We start from the raw sequence: 21315 nt of genomic DNA on the forward strand, positions 1-21315 counted from the left end.
TATTTGTTTTGTATTGTAATTACAGCTGAATACTTTTACTCCTGTGGCCTGTGTCCCTCGGAGTGAGAGTAATAATGCTGTGTGTGTGTGTGTGTGTGTGTGTGTGTGTGTGTGTGCACGCACAGAGCTGCAGAGATCTTCACCGTGGTGAACAACACGGGTGGAAATCCAGCACCATCTTGTGGCTCAGTGTGTAAAGTGCAGCCGGAGGGAGTCCGTGTCATAAACAGTCAGAGCGCAGCAGGATCCAACGTGTCTGAGCTGATAGCGCCCCACAGTGTAGAGGGCGTGAACTGCAGGGGTTGATGTGGTACAGAGGGTGGAACAGTACTGTCCTCTATAATCAGGACTTCCAGTGAACCCCTCTGTTCAGCTTGCTCTCTTCTGCCGGGACACCTGCTCATTCATGGTTTCTTCTGAAATCAAGGGTATTAAAAATAGTTTTTTCTTCTTTTGTTGGAGTAAGTGTCTCTACTGTCCAGGGAAGGCATCCCCAGCTCATCCCTGCAGTAATGGGTGGACAGAGCACAGAACAGCATGAAGCCAATAGGGTCATGTTGATCTGCTCCAGAGAGTCTCTCTACAGTACTTCTCTACAGGGACTAGACACGTGTCTCCTTGTCTTCATAAATATAAAGGTGTATATGTGTGTGTATATATACAGACAGACAGACAGACAGACAGACAGACAGACAGGCCTTTGTACTGTGTTGAACTCCAAAGCCATAAGTCCTCCCGGGCTGCAGGGGGCGCAGTGCTGCTGCTGTTTACTTGCTGCTGGGCTCCTGCGTGCACCCATGGTCGTCCACAGCAGATAAGCTAAATCAGATTATATCTTCGTTATTTTAGAGGTGTTCTCCTGCTGATTCTGAGCGCCATGTCGTACAATTACGTGGTGACGGCGCAGAAGCCCACGGCGGTGAACGCCTGCATCACCGGTGAGGGAGCAGAGGGTCTCGGCTGCGTGTCGCTGCGCTTCCCGCCGCCGTCGGGCTCCAGAACCGGGCCTGTTGCGGTTCGCTCTGAAGCGCAAATCTGACCTTTTTGACACCGTTTACCTTCTTACTGATATCAGAGTGAGGATGAGTAAGAGCGGCCGGCCTGCACGGCCTCGCTGAGCGGGTTGTAGCCGCGTTAGCTTAGCGGAGACTCCGCGGTCTGCAGGATCAATGGACGCTGGGTCTGTGATGACCAGTCCGTGGGGTATTTCCACTCGTAGGATCGTCTAACGTCGTCTAACGTCGTCTAACGTCGTCTAACGTTGTCTAACGTTGACCCTGGCGAGGTTTGAATTGTCTGCTCCACCTTAAATGGCGCTGCAGTTCCACTCGGCGGTTTAAGGTGGAGCGGGCAGGTGGAGCAGACGGGTGGAGCGGGCTGTCTTCAGTGTAGTGTTCCAGGCTTTAGGTTTTTATACACTGTAATAAATCTGAACTTTTACAGCTCTATAAATAACCCTATTAGCTTAATGTGCTGCTTCGTTAGATTCAGGCCCGGTGCAGCTTTGTGAGACTAGGTCAGGACCTTTCACCTTTTAGGAAAGCGGCCTACAGCAGGTGTTGGTGCTGACCTTTAGGGTTGTTAATGAGGTGGAGGGCACATAAGAATAGATGGATAAGTAGGTGTGCAGTACTGCACTAACATATACTTATATATACATATACTAACGCACTTGTTCCATTCCTGCACCTACAGGCCACTTTACTTCTGCAGAGGATCTGAACCTGCTCATAGCAAAGAACACACGACTGGAGATCTACGTGGTCACTGCTGAGGGTTTGCGGCCCGTCAAGGAGGTTGGGATGTACGGCAAGATCGCCGTTATGGAGCTCTTCAGGCCCAAAGTAAGTTGGACTGAGTCAAGTCAAGAGGCTTTGTTGCTTTCACCATATAAAGGGCACAGTGGAGCGCAATGCCGTTCCTCCAGGATCGTGGTGGAAACCACAGCAGCGCCGCTGCACTGTACAAGACTGTATAAAATAATCAGTCATGATCAAATGAGGGACGTTACACTCGATAAACAGTCCAGAGACGAGAGGGTTTCAGATCATCTGATTATAAAACAAGCTAAACAACACAGCTTTGATATGATCATTTTCACACATGTTTTAAAGGGGGAGTTTAGGTTCAGCAGGTCTGGCAGTGATCATCCTGGGTGTGGATTCAACTGTATTTGGTAAACTGGTTGATTTAGTAGCTGAGGGGGCAATTACCTTTTCACATGGGTGATTATAGGTTTTGAATGAATCTTTATCTTCAGTAACTGGAATTAAACGCTGCTGAGTGTTTACTCCTGATATGTTTTATTGCAAGTAGTTGGATGCTCTAAAACATTTATAAATTGGAAAGGGGGCAAATACTTTTTCACAGCACTATAGGCTTTGTTCTGTTATGAGACTCATGATTGCTAAAAGTTCTATGAGAGGTTGTGAAATGTCTTTATAGGGGGAGAGTAAGGACCTTCTGTTCATTTTGACTGCAAAGTACAACGCCTGCATTCTGGAGTACAAGCAGAACGGAGACAGCATCGACATCATCACTCGTGCCCATGGAAACGTCCAGGTATGAACGGCAGGTTCAGTGTTTAAGGATGTTCGAGCTGCAAACTGTTCAAATAATGTTTGATTTCTCTGCTCTCTACAGGACCGGATTGGTCGTCCATCTGAGACCGGCATAATAGGCATTGTAGACCCTGAGTGTCGTATGATTGGCTTGCGGCTTTACGACGGTCTCTTTAAAGTTATCCCGTTGGATCGTGACAACCGTGAACTGAAAGCATTTAACATCCGCCTGGAGGAGCTGCAGGTTATAGATGTTCACTTCCTCTACGGCTGCCAGGCCCCAACTGTGTGTTTCATATATCAGGTACATCAAGTCGGGTTCATCGCTGTGACGCCCAGTAGACATTTTCTAAGAGCTCCTAGTGAACAGAACTTTATCCTGTTCTTAGTGTGTTCATTATTCAGTGTCTCCTTCCTATTAGGACCCTCAGGGCAGGCATGTGAAAACGTACGAGGTCTCCCTGAAGGAGAAGGAGTTCAATAAAGGCCCTTGGAAACAAGAAAATGTGGAGGCAGAGGCATCGATGGTCATCCCAGGTAAACAGGATAAGGAACCAGTGATGGGCACCAAAGGAGAAGTAGTGTTTAGACTGGTGTTGTGTGTCATGTACAGATGCTGATGTGAGTGTCTGTCTGTGTGTGTTTCAGTTCCTGAGCCATTTGGTGGAGCTATAATCATTGGCCAGGAATCCATTACTTACCACAATGGAGACAAATACCTGGCCATCGCCCCTCCAACTATCAAAGTAATTCATCCTGAGCATCTATAACATTAGTAGAATTAGTGTTCTACGTTCTGCTGATGTTGCGACTGCTGGATTAAGTGTGTGTGTCTGCATATCTGTAGCAAAGCACGATCGTGTGTCATAACCGTGTGGACCCAAATGGTTCTCGCTATCTGCTGGGTGACATGGATGGAAGACTGTTCATGCTGCTGCTGGAGAAAGAGGAGCTGATGGACGGGTCCATGGTGCTCAAAGACCTGCGAGTGGAATTGCTGGGAGAGGTGGCTGCTCCTTTAAAATCAGTATATTGTGGCTGTCAGATCGAAACCTTACCTCAGATTTAGTGTATTAATTGTTGGACTCTGGTTGGTCTTTATATAGTGTTCATGATTTAGTCTTGAACCTTCAAATCTGAATATTTTCATTCTCGTGTTTGCGCTCTCCTTGCAGACCTCCATTGCAGAGTGTCTTACATACCTGGATAATGGAGTGGTGTTTGTTGGGTCTAGGCTTGGAGATTCTCAGTTGGTCAAGGTCAGTCTCTTGTTATAGTTCCATAACCTCTTCTGCCATTTTGTTGAAATACGATTGTTCTAGCAGTCTCTCTCTCGCGCGCGCTCTCTCTCTGTAGCTGAACGTGGACAGTAATGATCAGGGCTCGTATGTAGCAGTAATGGAAACGTTCACCAACCTGGGCCCTATAGTGGACATGTGTGTGGTGGATCTGGAGCGACAAGGTCAAGGCCAGGTGAGAGACACACACAGACTCCACATGATGCTGAGAACAGCTGTGTCCCAATAAACATACACAGAATGAACAATTCGTGCATTTATATAAATGTGTACTTTGCTGAAGTCAGCCATGCCCACACACACTCGCACACATTCTCTTCACTGGTTTATCTACCCAGCTCTTTTTGTTGAAGCACTTTTTGGATTGTAAAAGCTTTATAAATACAGCTGTAACCAAGAAGCTGAAGAAAAAACCTTTTCAGAGTTAATTAGGGAAGTAGCTAAAGATGGAAACGCTGACGATTAGTGACTGATGATTTAAGAGCTAACTAATGGATTGGTCAGAGATAATTTATGTGTCATCATTTATCATTTAGCTGAACAGAAAGTAGTCATGCAGGCACTGGTTTCTGAATTGACTGTTTTGTTTGTGTGCGTTTGCTGTAGCTGGTGACCTGTTCAGGAGCCTTTAAGGAGGGCTCACTGAGAATTATTCGTAATGGAATAGGAATCCACGAGCACGCCAGTATTGACCTACCTGGCATCAAAGGTTGGTTATTTATTCATTTATTTTTTAAATGTGCACACACCATCACAGTGTCGTCTGCGTTATCAGGTTTTGTTTATACAAATTGAATTCATTTTTCTTTCATTAAAAAGAAACTGCTTTCACTCTTCGCTCTCAACCCTGGTCCTTGAAGCACCGTGCCCTGCACATTTTAGTGCTTTCTCTGCTCCCAACACTCATTACCAGTCCTTTCAGAGTTGCAGGGAGTCCACCAAAACATGCAGGGCAGTGTGCCTCCAGGACCAGGGTTGAGAAACACTGCCTTAGACCATAAGATTCTTTAGATTTGATTTGAGTGTTAGTAGTTATATATTTTACTCAATCACGTCACAGTGAATCCTACCTCTCCCTCAGGCTTCAGGCTCCTCCGAAGTAGTTATTCTGCTTTGCAGTTTTTCCCTATTTTGAAGGAATCATAATCACAGTAGTGACACAGTTAGTCAGATGAGTGTATCTGAGTCTTATTTAGAGTTTATTGGCGTTAAACATCCAGAATTGACAGCTGGAATTATTGAACTGCCATTCTCATCATTCTCTTACTCTTGTGTGTCTTTTAGGACTGTGGCCTCTTCGCTCTGAGGCCGGCAGAGATACTGATGACATGCTTGTTCTTTCCTTTGTTGGCCAGACCAGGTTAGACCGGTCTTTATACCCATACTGAGTAAACAGTGTGTTGTCTCGGTTATTGATTTTGTGTGTGTGTGTGTAATGGTTCTGTGCCTGATGCTGCTCAGGGTGCTGATGCTGAGTGGAGAGGAAGTGGAAGAAACTGAGCTTCCAGGGTTTGTGGATAATCAGCAGACGTTCTTCTGTGGAAATGTGGCTCACCAGCAGCTAATTCAGGTAATATACGTGTAAATTTGAGGATGCTCAGTTGGTTTATTTACAGTGGTTGTGGTTAAGTGTGAGAACTCCAAGCCGCCTTATTGAATATTGTCTGTATCTGCAGTACATTAGAAGGTGGGTGTTCTCCTAATTAAAGGGTTGGTGTTTGTCTGTAGATCACTTCAGGTTCGGTACGGCTGGTCACGCAGGACAGTAAGGCTCTGGTCAGTGAGTGGAAGGAGCCTCAGAGTAGGAACATCAGCGTGGCTGCCTGTAACTCCACCCAGGTGGTGCTGGCTGTGGGCAGAGTGCTGTACTACCTGCAGATCCTCAGTGGAGAGCTCAAACAGATCAGGTATGCACAGCAACAGTGTTTAAAGGCTGTCATGATCTGATTAAATGTTACTTTTGAAGCAGCGCTAATCTTTTGAAATGTTCTGCTTTAATTACGTTTGTAAAAACACATTTTGGATTCAGAGGTTCTGTATGGTTATTGTTTTGGTTCAGTACTTGATTATTCATTGGTTAGTTGTTTAATCAGTAGTGTAACTAATAAGGACAGCCCTGGGATGTTTGTTCCTAATGAAGAGAAGCAGAAGGAGCTGGTCAGCTGGGTTCTGTCTACAGAATGAATCTGTACTTATTAAGCCAGACATCGCTTGGTCCTTTATAGCGTCATTTTCCCTGATGTAGTCCGATCCCTGTATATGATTCCCTCTGTGTTGTGCAGTTCCACAGAGATGGAACACGAGGTGGCCTGTCTGGACATTACTCCGCTGGGTGAGAGTAACGGAGAGTCCGGCCTGTGTGCTGTAGGTCTGTGGACAGATATCTCAGCCAGAGTTCTCCGGCTGCCCTGCTTCAGTCCTCTTCATAAGGAGATGCTGGGAGGAGGTAAGGGTAGAACGTTTCAGGAAAAAGAAAATAAGGGTTGAGAGTGGAGGACTGCAGGGATCATTAACAGTCTGTAATTACACACACTCCTATTGTTCCGAAGAAAATCCTACTGGTTTTTCTTTCTCCCTTTTCTGCTCATGTTGATTTAGCCTAATTGGTAAGTTGGGCAGTTGGCAGCAAGACTTAATATATTTACATACGAAACAAATTATGTCTGCATCAGGGTTTTTCCTGAGAAAGTTTCTTGAATTGCAGTCATGAATAAAACCTAACCCTAGTCTCCCAGACTAAAGTGTAATCCATGATTTCTGTGTTAAACTGAATGGTGGGTTTTTTTTTTTTTTTTCTTTTTTTGTATGTTTTTTTTTTTTTTTAAACGTTTCTTTTATTTAGGGATGTACTGATGCTTCATTTTGCTCCCATGTCCAATTTCTTTACAACCAAGTGGCCAGTCTTAATTGCCCATTTTCTTTTAACCCCAAGCTCACGCTGTTTGAACACAAGATACACTGGCAGCATTCTACTAGTAGTACTTTCTGTTTACAATAAATTGGCCACGAGTCCAGCAGACCAGAGTCAGAATGAGTTACACCTGAGGGTTAAGACCAAACAGACACTATAACGATGGACCCCCAACACTGTTTCTGCACCTGAACTCTTAATTTCCCAGAAATGCCAGTGCTCCTGCATTATTTAAACTTTGAGTAAAGAAAGATGCCGGCTGGGGTTAATCGTCACTTACACATTCTCTTCCTCCGTCAGAGATCATTCCACGGTCAATCCTGATGACCACTTTTGAAGGAAGCCATTATTTGCTCTGCGCTCTGGGAGACGGCGCTCTCTTCTACTTTGGCCTCGACTTGCAGACAGGTTAGAGAAACGGCACACAGCTCACAATTCACCAACTTCTACCCAGAATGAAGCTCTGATATACCATGAAATCTTGTTACACCCATGACTCTAACTTTGACTGTCACCTGTTTTACAATCAAAAAGTCCAGAAACGAATAAGAGACAGCAGTTCTGGGTAAGAAAATGGTTTTAAGGAAAAATCAGGATGGACTCTTGTACAGTCGGATCAGTATCGGTAATTAAACTGGTCTTCAAATCATGTGGGCAAAAAATATAAATATTTATAGGTGTGAAGACGTTGAGCTGTGAGCTACAGGCATTTAAAGTAAACAGATGTGGTATTTATGCAGCACTGCTGAATCTGACGCAAAGGTGCGTGTGTGTGTGCATGTTCTACAGGAGTTCTAAGCGAGAGGAAGAAGGTGACGCTGGGCACCCAGCCCACAGTGCTGCGGACGTTCCGCTCCCTTTCCACCTCAAACGTGTTCGCCTGCTCAGACAGACCCACCGTCATCTACTCCAGCAACCACAAACTAGTTTTCTCAAACGTCAACCTCAAAGAGGTCAACTACATGTGCCCTCTCAACTCTGAGGGATACCCTGACAGGTGTGTGAGTGAAGGTGGGGTGACTGTAGGTCAGATTAAAACCTTAGATTTACGTTTGTGGAACTTCTCAGGAGAAGGAAAAGCATCTTTATGTAAAGCTGTTTTTTTCTTCCTCGCTTTGGGGAAACTTCATTTATCCCAGTGTGATGGAGTCACAGTGTAACAGAGAACTAGGGTTTTCTAATCTTATCTAAAAGTGAAGAATCAAATGGAGATGCAGGGTTTTGTAATAGTGTGCATTCTGGTGTGGTTCTGACAGCTATGTACCTTTATAATGAGAAATGGGCTTAAATCGCTTTGTGTAAACAGTTGGCAGAACCTTTGCAAAATGCAGTATGTGTATATATAATATAATTTTATTTATATATATTTTTTGGACTTATGAAATGCCTGTTGTTCAGTATGGTTTTCATCTGTGTTGCAGCTTGGCTTTGGCCAATAACAGCACTCTGACCATTGGCACCATTGATGAGATCCAAAAACTCCACATTCGCACTGTCCCTCTCTATGAATCACCCAAGTGAGTCTACTGTACCACTACTTTTTATATCTTTGTCTTGCTTTAAGCCCCTTTTGGATTAACTGCTGGTGCGGAGGGTGCTGCAGGGTGCAGTGATGTTCAGGCACTTTTGTGACAGTATTTAAATCCTAGAAGTTGCAGCTATGTATGATTAAAGCTTTAAAACTGAATAATTCAAAGAAGCATAAGTAAGCTTTCCTCTCTCTGATCTTACTTCACTGCAAGTTGCATTTGATTGATTACAGCCTCATGTTGAAACTCCCTCTGTCTGCCCTCAGGAGGATCTGCTATCAGGAAGTGTCTCAGTGCTTCGGGGTTCTGTCCAGCAGAGTGGAGATGCAGGACGCCAGCGGGACCACAGCTCCTGTACGTCCTAGCGCCAGCACTCAGGTACAGCTGCTCCACCCTCTTATTAATTAACAACTGTTTGGTTCCTTAAATTATTTTTACAATAGACAGACAGAAACACACGTTTGTTTTTGTTTTTTTTTACCAGAAGTATATTGAACCAAAATGAGCAAATTCTTATTGTTTCTTAAAAAAGATTAATTCCTGATCAATTCTGGCTTTCTAAAATAAATGCAGCGGAGTTGTCTCCTCCAGATTAGCGCATCACAATGCGTCGGCTTAAAGCTTCAGATACAGTCGTGAATTAATACGTGCGATCCTGTTGAGGCTTCTCTTTTCTCCTCAGGCTCTGTCCAGCAGTGTAAGCTCCAGTAAGCTCTTCCCCAGCAGCACCTCTCCTCATGAGACCTCCTTTGGGGAGGAGGTGGAGGTGCACAGCCTGCTCGTGGTGGATCAGCACACTTTTGAAGGTGTTATTTCTTGCACACACTCTGTCGTGTTCTCGCTCTGACAGCAGGCTTAAGAACAGGCTGATAAACGCTCTTGCTTTCTCTTCTAGTGCTTCATGCCCATCAGTTCCTGCCTAGTGAGTATGCTCTGAGCCTGGTGTCCTGCAAGCTGGGCAAAGATCCTGCAGTCTATTTCATTGTAGGCACAGCCATGGTGTACCCAGAGGAAGCTGAGCCTAAGCAGGGCCGCATTATTGTCTTCCACTACACGGACGGTAAGCGTGCTCTGCTGTAACTCCTTTATTTTTTCTTTGTTTTTTTATGTTGTATAAACATTAGAATTTATTACTGTGTGTTTCTATCACTCCTAGGAAAACTGCAGACAGTAGCTGAAAAGGAGGTGAAGGGAGCTGTGTACTCCATGGTGGAGTTCAATGGCAAGTTATTGGCTAGCATCAACAGCACTGTGAGTGAGCTCAATTTGTATGTGTTAATTAGTTCAGACTTTGTTCTTCTGAGCGTGTGTTCAGCTTTAAAGGCCTGTTCACGTCCTTGTGCACAGGTGCGTCTTTATGAGTGGACCGCAGAGAAAGAGCTGAGGACCGAGTGTAATCACTATAACAACATCATGGCTTTGTATCTGAAAACCAAAGGAGACTTCATACTGGTGGGAGACCTGATGAGGTCTGTGCTGCTGCTGGCATACAAACCCATGGAGGGCAACTTTGAGGAGGTGTGTCATCCAGAGTGTATGAGGGAGAGAGAGTCTGCTCTTTAGTTCAGAACACTGAACTAAAATTATTAATATTATATTATTCAGTTAGTGTATTATAAAATAAGCTTTTGTTCGTGAACATGATTCAGTATTTGTTCTGGTCAGATTGCTCGAGACTTCAATCCTAACTGGATGAGTGCTGTGGAGATTTTGGACGATGATAATTTCCTTGGAGCAGAAAATGCCTTTAATCTGTTTGTCTGCCAGAAAGACAGGTGAGAAAAGTCCCGCCCACATCTTGGTGATCAGCTGTGATTCTGCTCTGTTCATGGAGAGCTTTCAAATGGGCTTGTATTGGACCTGAGGAGAAGAACTTGCATGAACACATTGTAGTACCAGATTAACTTGAAGGAGAACATTCTAATAAACTCTTTGTAAGCGGTGAAATCCCCCCCCCTCGGGACTGTAAGATGGTCTGAAGGACTTAATCTCAGTCTTGCTCTCTGTTCTGCCTTTGTTTTTCAGTGCTGCCACCACAGATGAGGAGAGACAGCATTTACAGGAGGTGGGTGTGTTCCACTTGGGCGAGTTTGTGAATGTGTTCTGTCATGGTTCTCTAGTCCTGCAGAACCTTGGGGAGAGTTCCACACCTACCCAGGGTTCTGTGCTCTTCGGCACAGTTAATGGCATGATCGGTAAGTAGACTCTCCCTCTACGCCACACATTACACTTTAGTAGGGTCTGTATCATTGTCAAACCCACAGTGTGTGCACACACAATAGTCACATCGCAGGACCTGCAGATCAAACACACTAAGCTACAACATCGTTTTAATACAAAAGAATTGTGCTAATTGGGACTAGTTTCAGTTTTTAAGATTCTATCTGCCCATAATTTATTTTACTCCAGTTTTTGATAGAGTGCATTATTAATATCATGACCCATTGGATTGCTGAACCTGGAGAAATCTCGAAATGACTTTTAATAGCAGTATAAATCACGGAACAACAAACGTCTGCAGCGTCAGTTTTGTCCAGGATTGTGCAGACCTGCTCTCTAGGTTCTGTTAAGAAAACATGAGCGCACCGACCAACACACCAGGCGATCGCTGTGTGTAGAGCGTCTCTTGAGTTCTCTTCTTTCAGTAGACAGACTTTGATATTTTATGTATCAGCAGTTGGGAAAATGGAAGGATTAATTCTTTAATTAATAATTGTGTGTGTGTGTGTGTGTGTGTGTGTGCGCAGGATTGGTGACGTCTCTGTCAGAAGGCTGGTACAGTTTACTCATGGATTTGCAGAATAGACTTAATAAGGTCATCAAGAGCGTGGGCAAGATCGAGCACAGCTTATATCCTTTGTGAGAGAGAGAGTGAGAGAGATCATTGTTATTGCAATGAAATGCATCAGAACGCTGGTGGAGGGCCTCTCTGAACTATAAACTCCTTAACTCTGCGCACCTGGAGGTCGTTCAATACGGAGCGGAAGACTGAACAGGCTACAGGTTTCATCGATGGAGATCTGATCGAGAGCTTTTTGGATCTGGGCCGTGCGAAAATGCAGGAGGTTGTCAGCACACTACAGGTATTACTGGTCTTCCGCTGCTGTAACTACTGTACTGTTGGTGCGGCTCATACTCTGAGAGGAACACACTGCGTCCAGCTTTGCTATTTGTAGCTGTACTTGACGAGTGCTGCAGTATTCTGACGTGTGTGTGTGTGTGTGTGTTTTTATAGATTGATGATGGCAGTGGGATGAAGCGTGAGGCCACGGTGGATGAAGTGATTAAAATTGTGGAGGAGCTCACCAGGATCCACTAACTCTGTTGGTCTGAACAGCTACTGTACATAGATATAAATAAACCAACAGGTGTGAGCGAGCTTGTGTGTGTGTGTGTGAGAGAGAGAGAGTGGGAGTGGGAGGGTGTGTGTGTCTGTTTTGTATGTTTTGCTCCTTAAGTCTGAGCTCCACCTTCCTCCCCTCTCGAGTCTCCTGCCCTAAAAAAAATCCACACACACTTTCACAGAACCGAGGCCGATGTAGAAATGTAGGGTAGGTCTGATGGTCAGAGGCGTGGTTTGAATTTTAAGGCGGAGGCAGGATGGTGGTTGGGATGCACTGAGGGGCAGAAGGACGGAGAGCTTCAGTAGACTTTTATCAGTGACGTTTTGTCTGTGTGACGTTTCCTCGATATTTCCTTTTAATAAAGCTTGCTTCAGAACCTCCTTCTGTTCCGTCTTTCTTTGATCGTTTTTGCTGTTCTACTGTTATTGATGCCAGGCTGATCCCGCTGCACCTGCAGTGATCAGTCCTATTAGATTTTTCACCAAAGAATTAGTTGAAGGTTTTTAATCTCTAATTAAAATGAATCTCTCTGAATGAAGTGAACCTAAATGAACGCATACTTACCCCCCCCCCCCCCACACACACACACACACACACACAAACACCCTAACAAAAAACTTCTTATTGCCAGCAGAGGGAGACACTGTTTCTGTAGGGTGTGAAACACTGACCTGATTTAAGCTCTGGAAGTGTTTAGTTTTACTCTGAATGATTTTGTCTTTAGTCAAAAACACCGCTGGATGGTGTGAGGAGTGATGCTGTGCTGGGTGGTGTGAGGAGTGATGCTGTGCTGGATGGTGTGAGGAGTGATGCTGTGCTGGATGGTGTGAGGAGTGATGCTGTGCTGGATGGTGTGAGGAGTGATGCTGTGCTGGGTGGTGTAAGGAATGACCCTGTTTTGTGCAACGTGATTGGCCTTTGTCTCCAGAGTGGCGGCCAGAGCCTGATTCCGTCTCCAATAACTGCATATTCCTCAACTCCGACTGGTGTCTCGGAGGGTGGAGCCATGTCTGGGAATGGGACAGTGTTCTTTGCAGAAGTCGAGTTGCTGGCTGAAGGAAACCTCTCTCTGGGTTCTGGGGGATGTTGAGTTTGGAGTCGGCCTTTATGAATGTTTATAGATCAGTTGTCATGAAAAGCTCAGGTAGCGTTCTGAACAGTGCCACGTGGTAAAGGGTTACCAAGACCACTAAACTGCAGGTGCTTTATTGGAGGTTAATCTTGCGTCAGTCTGTCCAGTTTGCTTCTGCTGCACTTTTTGCTTCAGCTGTTACGGAAAGTTCTGTTCACTAGAGCTCCACCTGTCAGCTTGGCCCTAAAGCACCTCCTTCTGTTTGTCCTCTGATAACTGACCTCATTAATGCATCACTTAGCTCAAACTAAACAAAAAACTAAATGACCCATCATCAACCTTCTGTTTCTTATGTAAGTATTAGAGCGTCCTGTGAACTCACCTTCTCCAGGTGCAGTGATGTACTTTTTGTTGAAAATCGGTTTGGTTCTCCTACATTTACATTTGAGGCATTTAGCAGATGCTCTAATCCAGAGCAAAGTTCTGCTGGTTTAGAGGGTCTCACCGTTGGTCTTCAGTTACTCTGAGGACTGGGCTCTGGATTTAGGTCTGACTCCTGTCTTTCCCACGGTGTCCGCCAGCGGTCGGTTCTTGTTTTTTTTTTCCCCCACACACACACACACACACACACACACACACACACACCATGTCCTGATGTTGAACAAGGGCGTCTGAGGCTCTGCTTTTTTTCTTCTCCAGCTACAATTACCATCTGTTTTCTCTGTAGCTCCTACTCTGCTCTTACCCTGCTCTTTCTCTCGTCTTCTGAAATCTGACTTCATTTCTGGCTTCTGCTGCTAAACGTTTTTCACCTCAGGATCATTCCAGACGCTTATCTTTAACCGTAGTTGTGTTCTGAACTTGTTGCAGGGTGAGCAGAACTCAGAAGAGAGGGTGCTAACCTACGCTGGACCCTGAATTACTTCAGTCCGGGGTCTGTGTTTTTGCTGCTATGTGGGGCAGCGGTGGCAAAAAAAAACAAAACTGACCATCGACTGATTGACACAACCTTCAGTTAGCAGAATGTCCAGGCTGGACAGAACCCGGCTGCATGCTCCTGTTCTAGAGTATCCCAACAGTCCAGTTCATTAACAGAGGGTTCTTTAGCGACAAGTGACCTGTGCTTGTCTTGTCTTTGCACACTCTCGTGCACACAGATGGGAAGCCCAGGTAGTGCATGTTTTATTGATTCAGTGAGGGAAGCAGAGAGCAGGGGGGGGATGCATTATTGATCGAGTGAGTGCAGGAAGTGAGCGCTGGCCCAGACAGCAGTGAAGGAAACAGAAATGGAGGGAAAAAAGGATAAACAGATTTTTGAGAAATGGCATCCGTCCGTCCGTCCTCCCCATCACATCAGTATTCAGTCAGTACAGCTTCACTGAGCTGGTCGCCACCACAGTCATGAATTTTTCAACTAGAAATATCAGTCCTGGCTTTGACTGGATGAACCTGAACAATTTCCCACGGTGCACTGAGCACTGCACCCCCCTCCCTCCCTCCCTCCCCTTCCAAGGTTCATTTGTTTTTATGCAAATCGTGTGTGTGTGTGTGTGTGTGTGTTCTCACTGTGGAGCAGAAGAATTGCTGTATCTGCAGGACATCGTTCTCTGCCCACGTTCAGATTCAGCAGCTCGGGACAAAAGTTCAGTAAAACTGCCTGAAATGAAGCACAGAGCTCCAGTTAAACTCTGCAGAGCTTCCTCCGTTAGACTGGCTGCAGGCTTTAGGCCTTAATATCCTCCAGATTACATCATGGCTCACTGCCCGTCTCACTGCAGATCACATCACTGCATTCACAAATTCAGTACTGTGCAGCAGATAAACACAACACACTGTGATTTGGTGGCCGGGCTCTGGTAATGTAACGTGTGTGTGTGTGTGTGTGTGTGTGTGTGTGTGTGTGTGTTTTATACAGACTACATACATCCTTACCTGTAAAAGCTTTATTCATGTTTTATGTTCAGTTTTTTTTTTCTTTCTTTCTTCAACATTTACGGATATATACATATATTCTCTATCTCTCTCTCTCGTATTTATTTATATATATATATATATATATATATATATATATATATATATATATATATATATATATATATATATATATATACACACACACACACACATATATATATTCTGTCCATCACAGCTTCAGTAAAGTCTGTATTTCACGTGTAAAGAACCCCTGCTCTTCACTCTCTGTGCTGAGTTTGTTTACAGGTTTTTTTGTCTACAGTTTTTTAAGCATTGTCTGCAGTCTTCTATAAATAGCTCCTCTAAACACATAAATGTAAGTGTTGTACTGTAAGTCTGTTCTTCTGGCAGCAGGGGTCAGTGTTGAGTGGTCTGCTGCCCTCACTGCTGCTCTACATGCTGTAAGAGATACATCCATTATGAAAGAACAGAAGTGGCTGTAATAAAAATATGAGTTTTAAACCAAATGATACGCATTTAATAGCTCAACAGGTCACTGCTGACTCTGAGCCGGACCCTGGGGGACGGTGGTTCTCCTCAGTCTTTAGGCTCGTTGTCTGGCTCAGTGGAGACACAGGTCTGAAGGACATCTCTCAGAATGATGACAGTTTTCATACGATTAATGAAGTCTGGTCTACCTAAAAAGATCAGTCCCTGTGTTCTGCTTCGCTTCACTTCAACATCATTTCGCTCTCAGCAGGTTCTCTGTAGGCCTGGCAGAGAAAACGTGGTAGGAAGCTCCCTGCAGGGCTGGAGGAACGACCGGCAGAGTGAGATGTGATTAAAAAGGGGTGAGAGAGGACGAGAGGGCGAGCGGAGAGGGAAAGGACTGCTCCGGTCTTCTGTGGTGTTGAGATCATTCACTTCTTTGTCCTTTTGGTTCTGCTATGGAGAGTCGTTCTCTAGGCATAGAACGTGTCCACCTTCACTGCCTGACAGAACATAGTCATGGAGAACACCAGTCCTAAAATCTGAACGAACACACACAGGTAGAGGCTATTGAGTTCAGTATTGATCTGTCTACTGATCAGCATGATTGGGTAATGAATGTGGGGATCTCTGACTGCTGGTGATGAGGCAGTGATTACCTGAGTCAGAGCTGCACACAGAGCAAAGATCCACAGAGCCACCAGGTTCTCCTGCAGCCAGCCCTTCACTCTCTCATAGCACGGCTGTGGACAGACAGACAGACAGACAGACAGCAGAACTCCACAATCACCTTTATGATACAAGCAGGACAAACTCCTGAGACCTAGAGGAGCTCAGGTCATGCAGAAGCAACAGCCTATAGAAATAATTTAGAACTGAGTTGAATTGCTTCTCTATGGTTATGGAGGAGGGCTGGGCGTCTCTGAGAAGCGTGATCTTTCACATCTGAACCAGCAGGACGCCGGAGCTGCAGAAAATGCAGAGAATTCTGGTTCTGCAGTCTAATGGCTTACTGATACGCTGTAGTAATCCACTGTTTATACAGGAATCAAACATCACACTGTTTTCTAGAACCTATTTAACAGAAATCCGATCTGCTCAGATCTCTATTGGGTTCATTGTCAGTTTGTGGCGGTGGGACGTGACAGCGCCAGATCATGCGCTGAAGGTGGTCCTGTAGTCATTAGCTGTGCCTGTGAGACAACAGGATGTCCCGATTCTCATTCTGACGATCAAAGCAGAGCTCATGCGCACCCTCTGTTTGGCCTTCAGAAAAGCCTCAGCAGCAGCCTTGTGGCCTGAAATCCTCAACTGGCAAAAACCCACCAGAGTGAAGGTTTTTTTTTTTGTTAACAGCCACCTGAGTAACATTCGTTCACTCACTTCAGTTCTTTGCATTCTGCTCTTCATCTGAACTGAGCTGCTGCAGACGAGAGAACTGTCCCACTCGAACAAGTACGACCTGTAACCACCTGTTGAAGGACCTTGCTGGGTATGGCTCATGCAGAGTCAGCATGTCGGACAAATCTGTCCCAAATTATTTAGGAAACACAGAGGTCCCTCTCTGTACGTCTACGTTTTGATGATGTCGTGGGATTCGCTGGTTAGTGAAATAATCACTAAACATTTTCAGTTCGTTTCTTCGGTTCTTACTCTGCAGTTAGTTCTGAGAAAGCTGGGCTGCTTCAGATGAGCTGGTTTTAACAGTTTTGTTAGTGGGCTGGTCCGCAGGCTGTCAGCTTGGGCCCTGCAGACATCCCTCCGGTCTTCCCCGGGCGACAGTGACGTGGACGATGTAAGGAAGAACACTCATTTAACCCAACAGGAACGTGCAGCGATCGCCCCCTGTGCTTTACCCAGTGAACTGCACTCTGTCAGGATGAGCCTGTTCACATCAGCATTTCTGAAACCGATTAAAGAGCCACTCTCTCACAGCTGAAATCTGCACTGGTGCCCAATATTAAACCCCTTGTGTTGTTCGTGAAATCCTCTTTGACCACTACGTTGCCTGGCAACAACAGCCGAGTTAAACCACACAAACCACTACAAGAACGGCTTTTTGGGATCAATAATAAATTACAGTAAATCAACAGGATCATATTTTGGGTTTTTCAGAGTAATGAGGCCCCGGCAGTTGTGATTTTACAGCCTTCTGTGTTTAAATGTACGATGGGTCGAGTTTTTTTCCTAATCAAAAGCCGCCGATTTGTGATCTAACCCAAGCGCTGCAGCCTCATCAGTGAGACACTGCTTTACATAAGCACTCGCACTCCAAACCCTGACTAGAGGAGAGTGTATTTCCGGCTCAGAGCTGCTCTGGGACACGCTGTGCTAACGTACCCCAGCTCTTATGACAGCGTCATGGCTAATCTAAATTATTCAAGATGCTTTGATTTAATCTTCTGAAATAGTGAACATGTCACCATCACATGGACGGTTTTTTTGGGAGACGTGTCTCAGAGGAACATGCTCCAGCCCTCGACGCGATAGTGCTGTCAACCACAGTCAAGCACGGCTAAAAATGGCCAAAAAGACCATCCACCTCCATCCCTCCATCTCTACCTCCATCTCCATCCCACCATTTCTACCTCCATCTCCATCCCACCATTTCTACATCCATCTCCACCCCTCCATCTCTACCTCCATCTCCATCCCACCATCTCTCCCTCTATCTCCATCCCACCATTTCTACCTCCATCTCCATCTCTACCTCCATCTCCATCTCCATCCCTCCATCTCTACCTCCATCTCCATCCCACCATCTCTACCACCATCTCCATCCCACCATTTCTACCTCCATCTCCATCCCTCCATCTCTCCGTCCTTCGGAGGGCGACTGACTGCATCTTTAGGCGTGGAGCCGGAAAAGCAGAAGAGCAAGATGGCTGAAAAAGAGGCCCGGGGCCGAGCCAACGCAGGCGTGCAAGCTCCGTTCCATAACCAGTTTGAAGAGCTTGGCCGAGGTCAGCAGAGAGGTCAGCGGTGTTTATAAATACCAATTTACATTTACTCAGACGTGCAGAAAGTAAAAATCAGAGCCATCCAGGTATTTATCAGGTATTTATCATCTGTCTGTGAGGGAGTAATCTGTGGTAACTGGTTGGCTGTATGTGTGAACGCATGTGTATGTGATGAAGCTTTTTGAAAACACTCTTCAAGGAGGAGATTTTTGAGGACTTTTGAGGTTTTCAGGGATGTCGTGTGAATGACGAACACTGACGTCACAATGCGTGCATGTTTCTGGCTGAATCTTAAATACCGCCTTACTCTTAATATAGTGAACCTCAAGCCATTAAACCACAACATCTGAATCCCAGTTTAATGTTGAGCTTAAATAAGCTATTACTCTACGTTCTCCTACCTATGGAACATGATTGACATGTAAGAGCTCTGCATAGGAATGGCAGATAAACACTAGGAATGTTAATGTAAACACATGAAGTAAACAATCACTCTTGTTTCGAGAGTATTTTTACGCTAAAATGATCTAAAAAGAAAGGACTGACCCGTCCCCTGTCCTCAGATGCTGGAAGAAGTTTCACTGCAGTTCTAGAAATTCCTCAGTATTGATCAGACATCAGACTTTGCTCCTGTTTAGGTTCCCATAGTATTCACTGTCCTGTCCTGTCTTACACAGGGAAGAAGTGATATAAATCTGATATCTCGCTGTGATGGTCACTTTGATGAGTGATTGAACTGGATGTTCTCCTCAGAGTGAAGATTTTAGATGTTAGAGGGAGGAGTTTGGGAAGTGGAGATCTTTACTACGCATTTTTACTTACTGCTGTCCACCATGTGCCGGGGTTTTCCAGGCCACAGTTATCACTGTATTCCAAACAGCAGGAGTCCGGCACACGAGTGGCGTTATACACCTCAAACCAGTCTGTGTGATTAGTCACTCCACAGCAGCGGAACTGAGAGAGAGAGAGAGAGAAGAGATTTTTTTCCCTGAAAGTAGAAAATATGAATTTTGATCTTTCTGAAGAGCCACAGATTTACTCCAGAGCAACACTGAGAACAGCTCCTCTCCCTAGCTGAACTGCAGAGCACTGTGTTTCTGCAGCTGCTAACAAACAACAAACGACGATTCAATTCAGCAGCCTGATCTCCAAACATCTCCCTGCATCTGTCTGCCTCTCCTCCTCTGCTCTTCCTCTCTTTTTCCAGGAGAACAGTTCACCCTAACTTCTACTCCTCATATCTGGGGTCTTCAGTGGAGTCAGACTAAAAAACCAGTTAGAGAATTTTCCGTAAATCCCTGAGAGACATCAACCTCTCTGTCCCTCTCTCGCTTTCTCTCTCTCTCTTTTCTCTCTATGTCCCCCTCTCTCTCCCTCTCCCTCTTATTCTCTTTTTTTGTCTTCCTCTCTCTCTCAATAATATAAAGGTCGCCAGTTGAGCCACTAGTACACAGTCCTTCAGCTAACCGTTAGCCATGTTTTATTCTGCTATACAGCGAATAAGCATGAGTAAAACACACACACACACACACACACACACACACACACACACATATAGTGGGTTTGATGATCCCATCCTTTTTTTCATCTCTTTTCTGAGGAATTAACAAAACAATAAGATGAAAGGCAGATCAAAGAGCCCCAGAACAAACAGCAAATACACCAGAGACTCTCTCTCTCTTCCTCTCCACCCCCCCCCCCCCCTCTCTTTCACTCACTCACTTACTCAGGTGGTGAAGCAGTGTGAGTAGGTGGTGATGGGTGTTTAGTGGAGTGGTGTGAGTAGGTGGTGACGGGTCTGTAGGGAAGCGGTGTGAGTCGGTGGTGATGGGTGTTTAGGGAAGCGGTGTGAGTAGGTGGTGACGTGTCTGTGGTGAAGCGATGTGAGTAGGTGGTGACGGGTGTTTAGGGAAGCGGTGTGAGTAGGTGGTGACGTGTCTGTAGTGAAGCGGTGTGAGTAGGTGGTGATGGGTGTTTAGGGAAGCGGTGTGAGTAGGTGGTGACGGGTCTGTGGTGAAGCGGTGTGAGTAGGTGGTGACGGGTGTTTAGGGAAGCTGTGTGAGTAGGTGGTGACGTGTCTGTAGTGAAGCGGTGTGAGTAGGTGGTAACGGGTGTTTAGTGGAGCGGTGTGAGTAGGTGGTGACGGGTCTGTAGTGAAGCAGTGTGAGTAGGTGGTGACGGGTCTGTAGTGAAGCGGTGTGAGTAGGTGGTGACGTGTCTGTAGGGAAGCGGTGTGAGTCGGTGGTGGCGGGTCTGTAGTGAAGCTGTGTGAGTAGGTGGTAACGGGTGTTTAGGGAAGCGGTGTGAGTAGGTGGTGACGTGTCTGTAGTGAAGCGGTGTGAGTAGGTGGTGACGGGTGTTTAGGGAAGCGGTGTGAGTAGGTGGTGACGGGTCTGTAGTGAAGCGGTGTGAGTAGGTGGTGATGGGTGTTTAGGGAAGCGGTGTGAGTAGGTGGTAACGGGTGTTTAGGGAAGCGGTGTGAGTAGGTGGTGACGTGTCTGTAGTGAAGCGGTGTGAGTAGGTGGTGATGGGTGTTTAGGGAAGCGGTGTGAGTAGGTGGTGACGGGTCTGTAGTGAAGCGGTGTGAGTAGGTGGTGACGGGTGTTTAGTGGAGCGGTGTGAGTAGGTGGTGATGTGTCTGTAGTGAAGCGGTGTGAGTAGGTGGTAACGGGTGTTTAGTGGAGCGGTGTGAGTAGGTGGTGACGGGTCTGTAGTGAAGCGGTGTGAGTAGGTGGTGACGGGTCTGTAGTGAAGCGGTGTGAGTAGGTGGTGACGTGTCTGTAGGGAAGCGGTGTGAGTCGGTGGTGATGGGTGTTTAGGGAAGCGGTGTGAGTAGGTGGTAACGGGTGTTTAGGGAAGCGGTGTGAGTAGGTGGTGACGTGTCTGTAGTGAAGCGGTGTGAGTAGGTGGTGATGGGTGTTTAGGGAAGCGGTGTGAGTAGGTGGTGACGGGTCTGTAGTGAAGCGGTGTGAGTAGGTGGTGACGGGTGTTTAGTGGAGTGGTGTGAGTAGGTGGTGACGGGTCTGTAGGGAAGCGGTGTGAGTCGGTGGTGATGGGTGTTTAGGGAAGCGGTGTGAGTAGGTGGTAACGGGTGTTTAGGGAAGCGGTGTGAGTAGGTGGTGACGTGTCTGTAGTGAAGCGGTGTGAGTAGGTGGTGATGGGTGTTTAGGGAAGCGGTGTGAGTAGGTGGTGACGGGTCTGTAGTGAAGCGGTGTGAGTAGGTGGTGACGGGTGTTT

At 45.9% G+C, this 21315-nt stretch overlaps 2 protein-coding genes across 4 annotated transcripts in view; one reads left to right on the top strand and one right to left on the bottom strand.

The window, feature by feature from the left end:
- The first annotated feature begins 770 nt into the window (after positions 1–770).
- ddb1 (damage-specific DNA binding protein 1) lies at positions 771–12023 on the top strand. The gene is made up of 27 exons (XM_072695031.1): positions 771–938; positions 1696–1844; positions 2446–2562; positions 2644–2865; positions 2984–3098; positions 3210–3307; positions 3409–3567; positions 3737–3820; positions 3918–4034; positions 4466–4568; positions 5144–5219; positions 5321–5429; positions 5588–5766; positions 6142–6305; positions 7071–7178; positions 7560–7767; positions 8192–8287; positions 8566–8677; positions 8982–9105; positions 9195–9359; positions 9456–9550; positions 9647–9817; positions 9965–10074; positions 10325–10494; positions 11047–11149; positions 11259–11382; positions 11535–12023. The coding sequence occupies exons 1-27, from the start codon at positions 878–880 to the stop codon at positions 11616–11618; spliced, it is 3423 nt and encodes a 1140-aa protein (XP_072551132.1). The 5' UTR covers positions 771–877; the 3' UTR covers positions 11619–12023.
- Positions 12024–14657: 2634 nt separating this feature from the next.
- tspan4a (tetraspanin 4a) overlaps positions 14658–21315 on the bottom strand; it is a 61219-nt gene continuing 54561 nt past the window's right edge. For 2 of the 3 annotated variants that reach the window (XM_072694710.1, XM_072694709.1), the window contains 3 exons: positions 18901–19032; positions 15778–15861; positions 14658–15660 (listed from right to left, as the gene is read on the bottom strand). In XM_072694710.1, coding sequence (XP_072550811.1) covers positions 15592–15660; positions 15778–15861; positions 18901–19032 — 285 coding nt within the window. In that variant the 3' untranslated portion in view covers positions 14658–15591. The remainder of the gene's footprint in view (positions 15661–15777; positions 15862–18900; positions 19033–21315) is intronic. The other variant, XM_072694711.1, reaches the window with a different exon arrangement.

This window comes from Salminus brasiliensis, chromosome 13 (assembly GCF_030463535.1).
Source record: "Salminus brasiliensis chromosome 13, fSalBra1.hap2, whole genome shotgun sequence".
In the NCBI taxonomy this organism is placed as follows: domain Eukaryota; kingdom Metazoa; phylum Chordata; class Actinopteri; order Characiformes; family Bryconidae; genus Salminus; species Salminus brasiliensis.

Coding starts and splice junctions, on each gene's coding strand:
- ddb1 (XM_072695031.1), top strand. CDS start 878: ATGTCGTACAATTACGTGGTGACGGCGCAGAAGCCCACGGCGGTGAAC. Junction 5,220..5,320: donor TCCTTTGTTGGCCAGACCAG/GTTAGACCGGTC, acceptor GATGCTGCTCAG/GGTGCTGATGCTGAGTGGAG. Junction 10,075..10,324: donor TTTGTCTGCCAGAAAGACAG/GTGAGAAAAGTC, acceptor TTTGTTTTTCAG/TGCTGCCACCACAGATGAGG.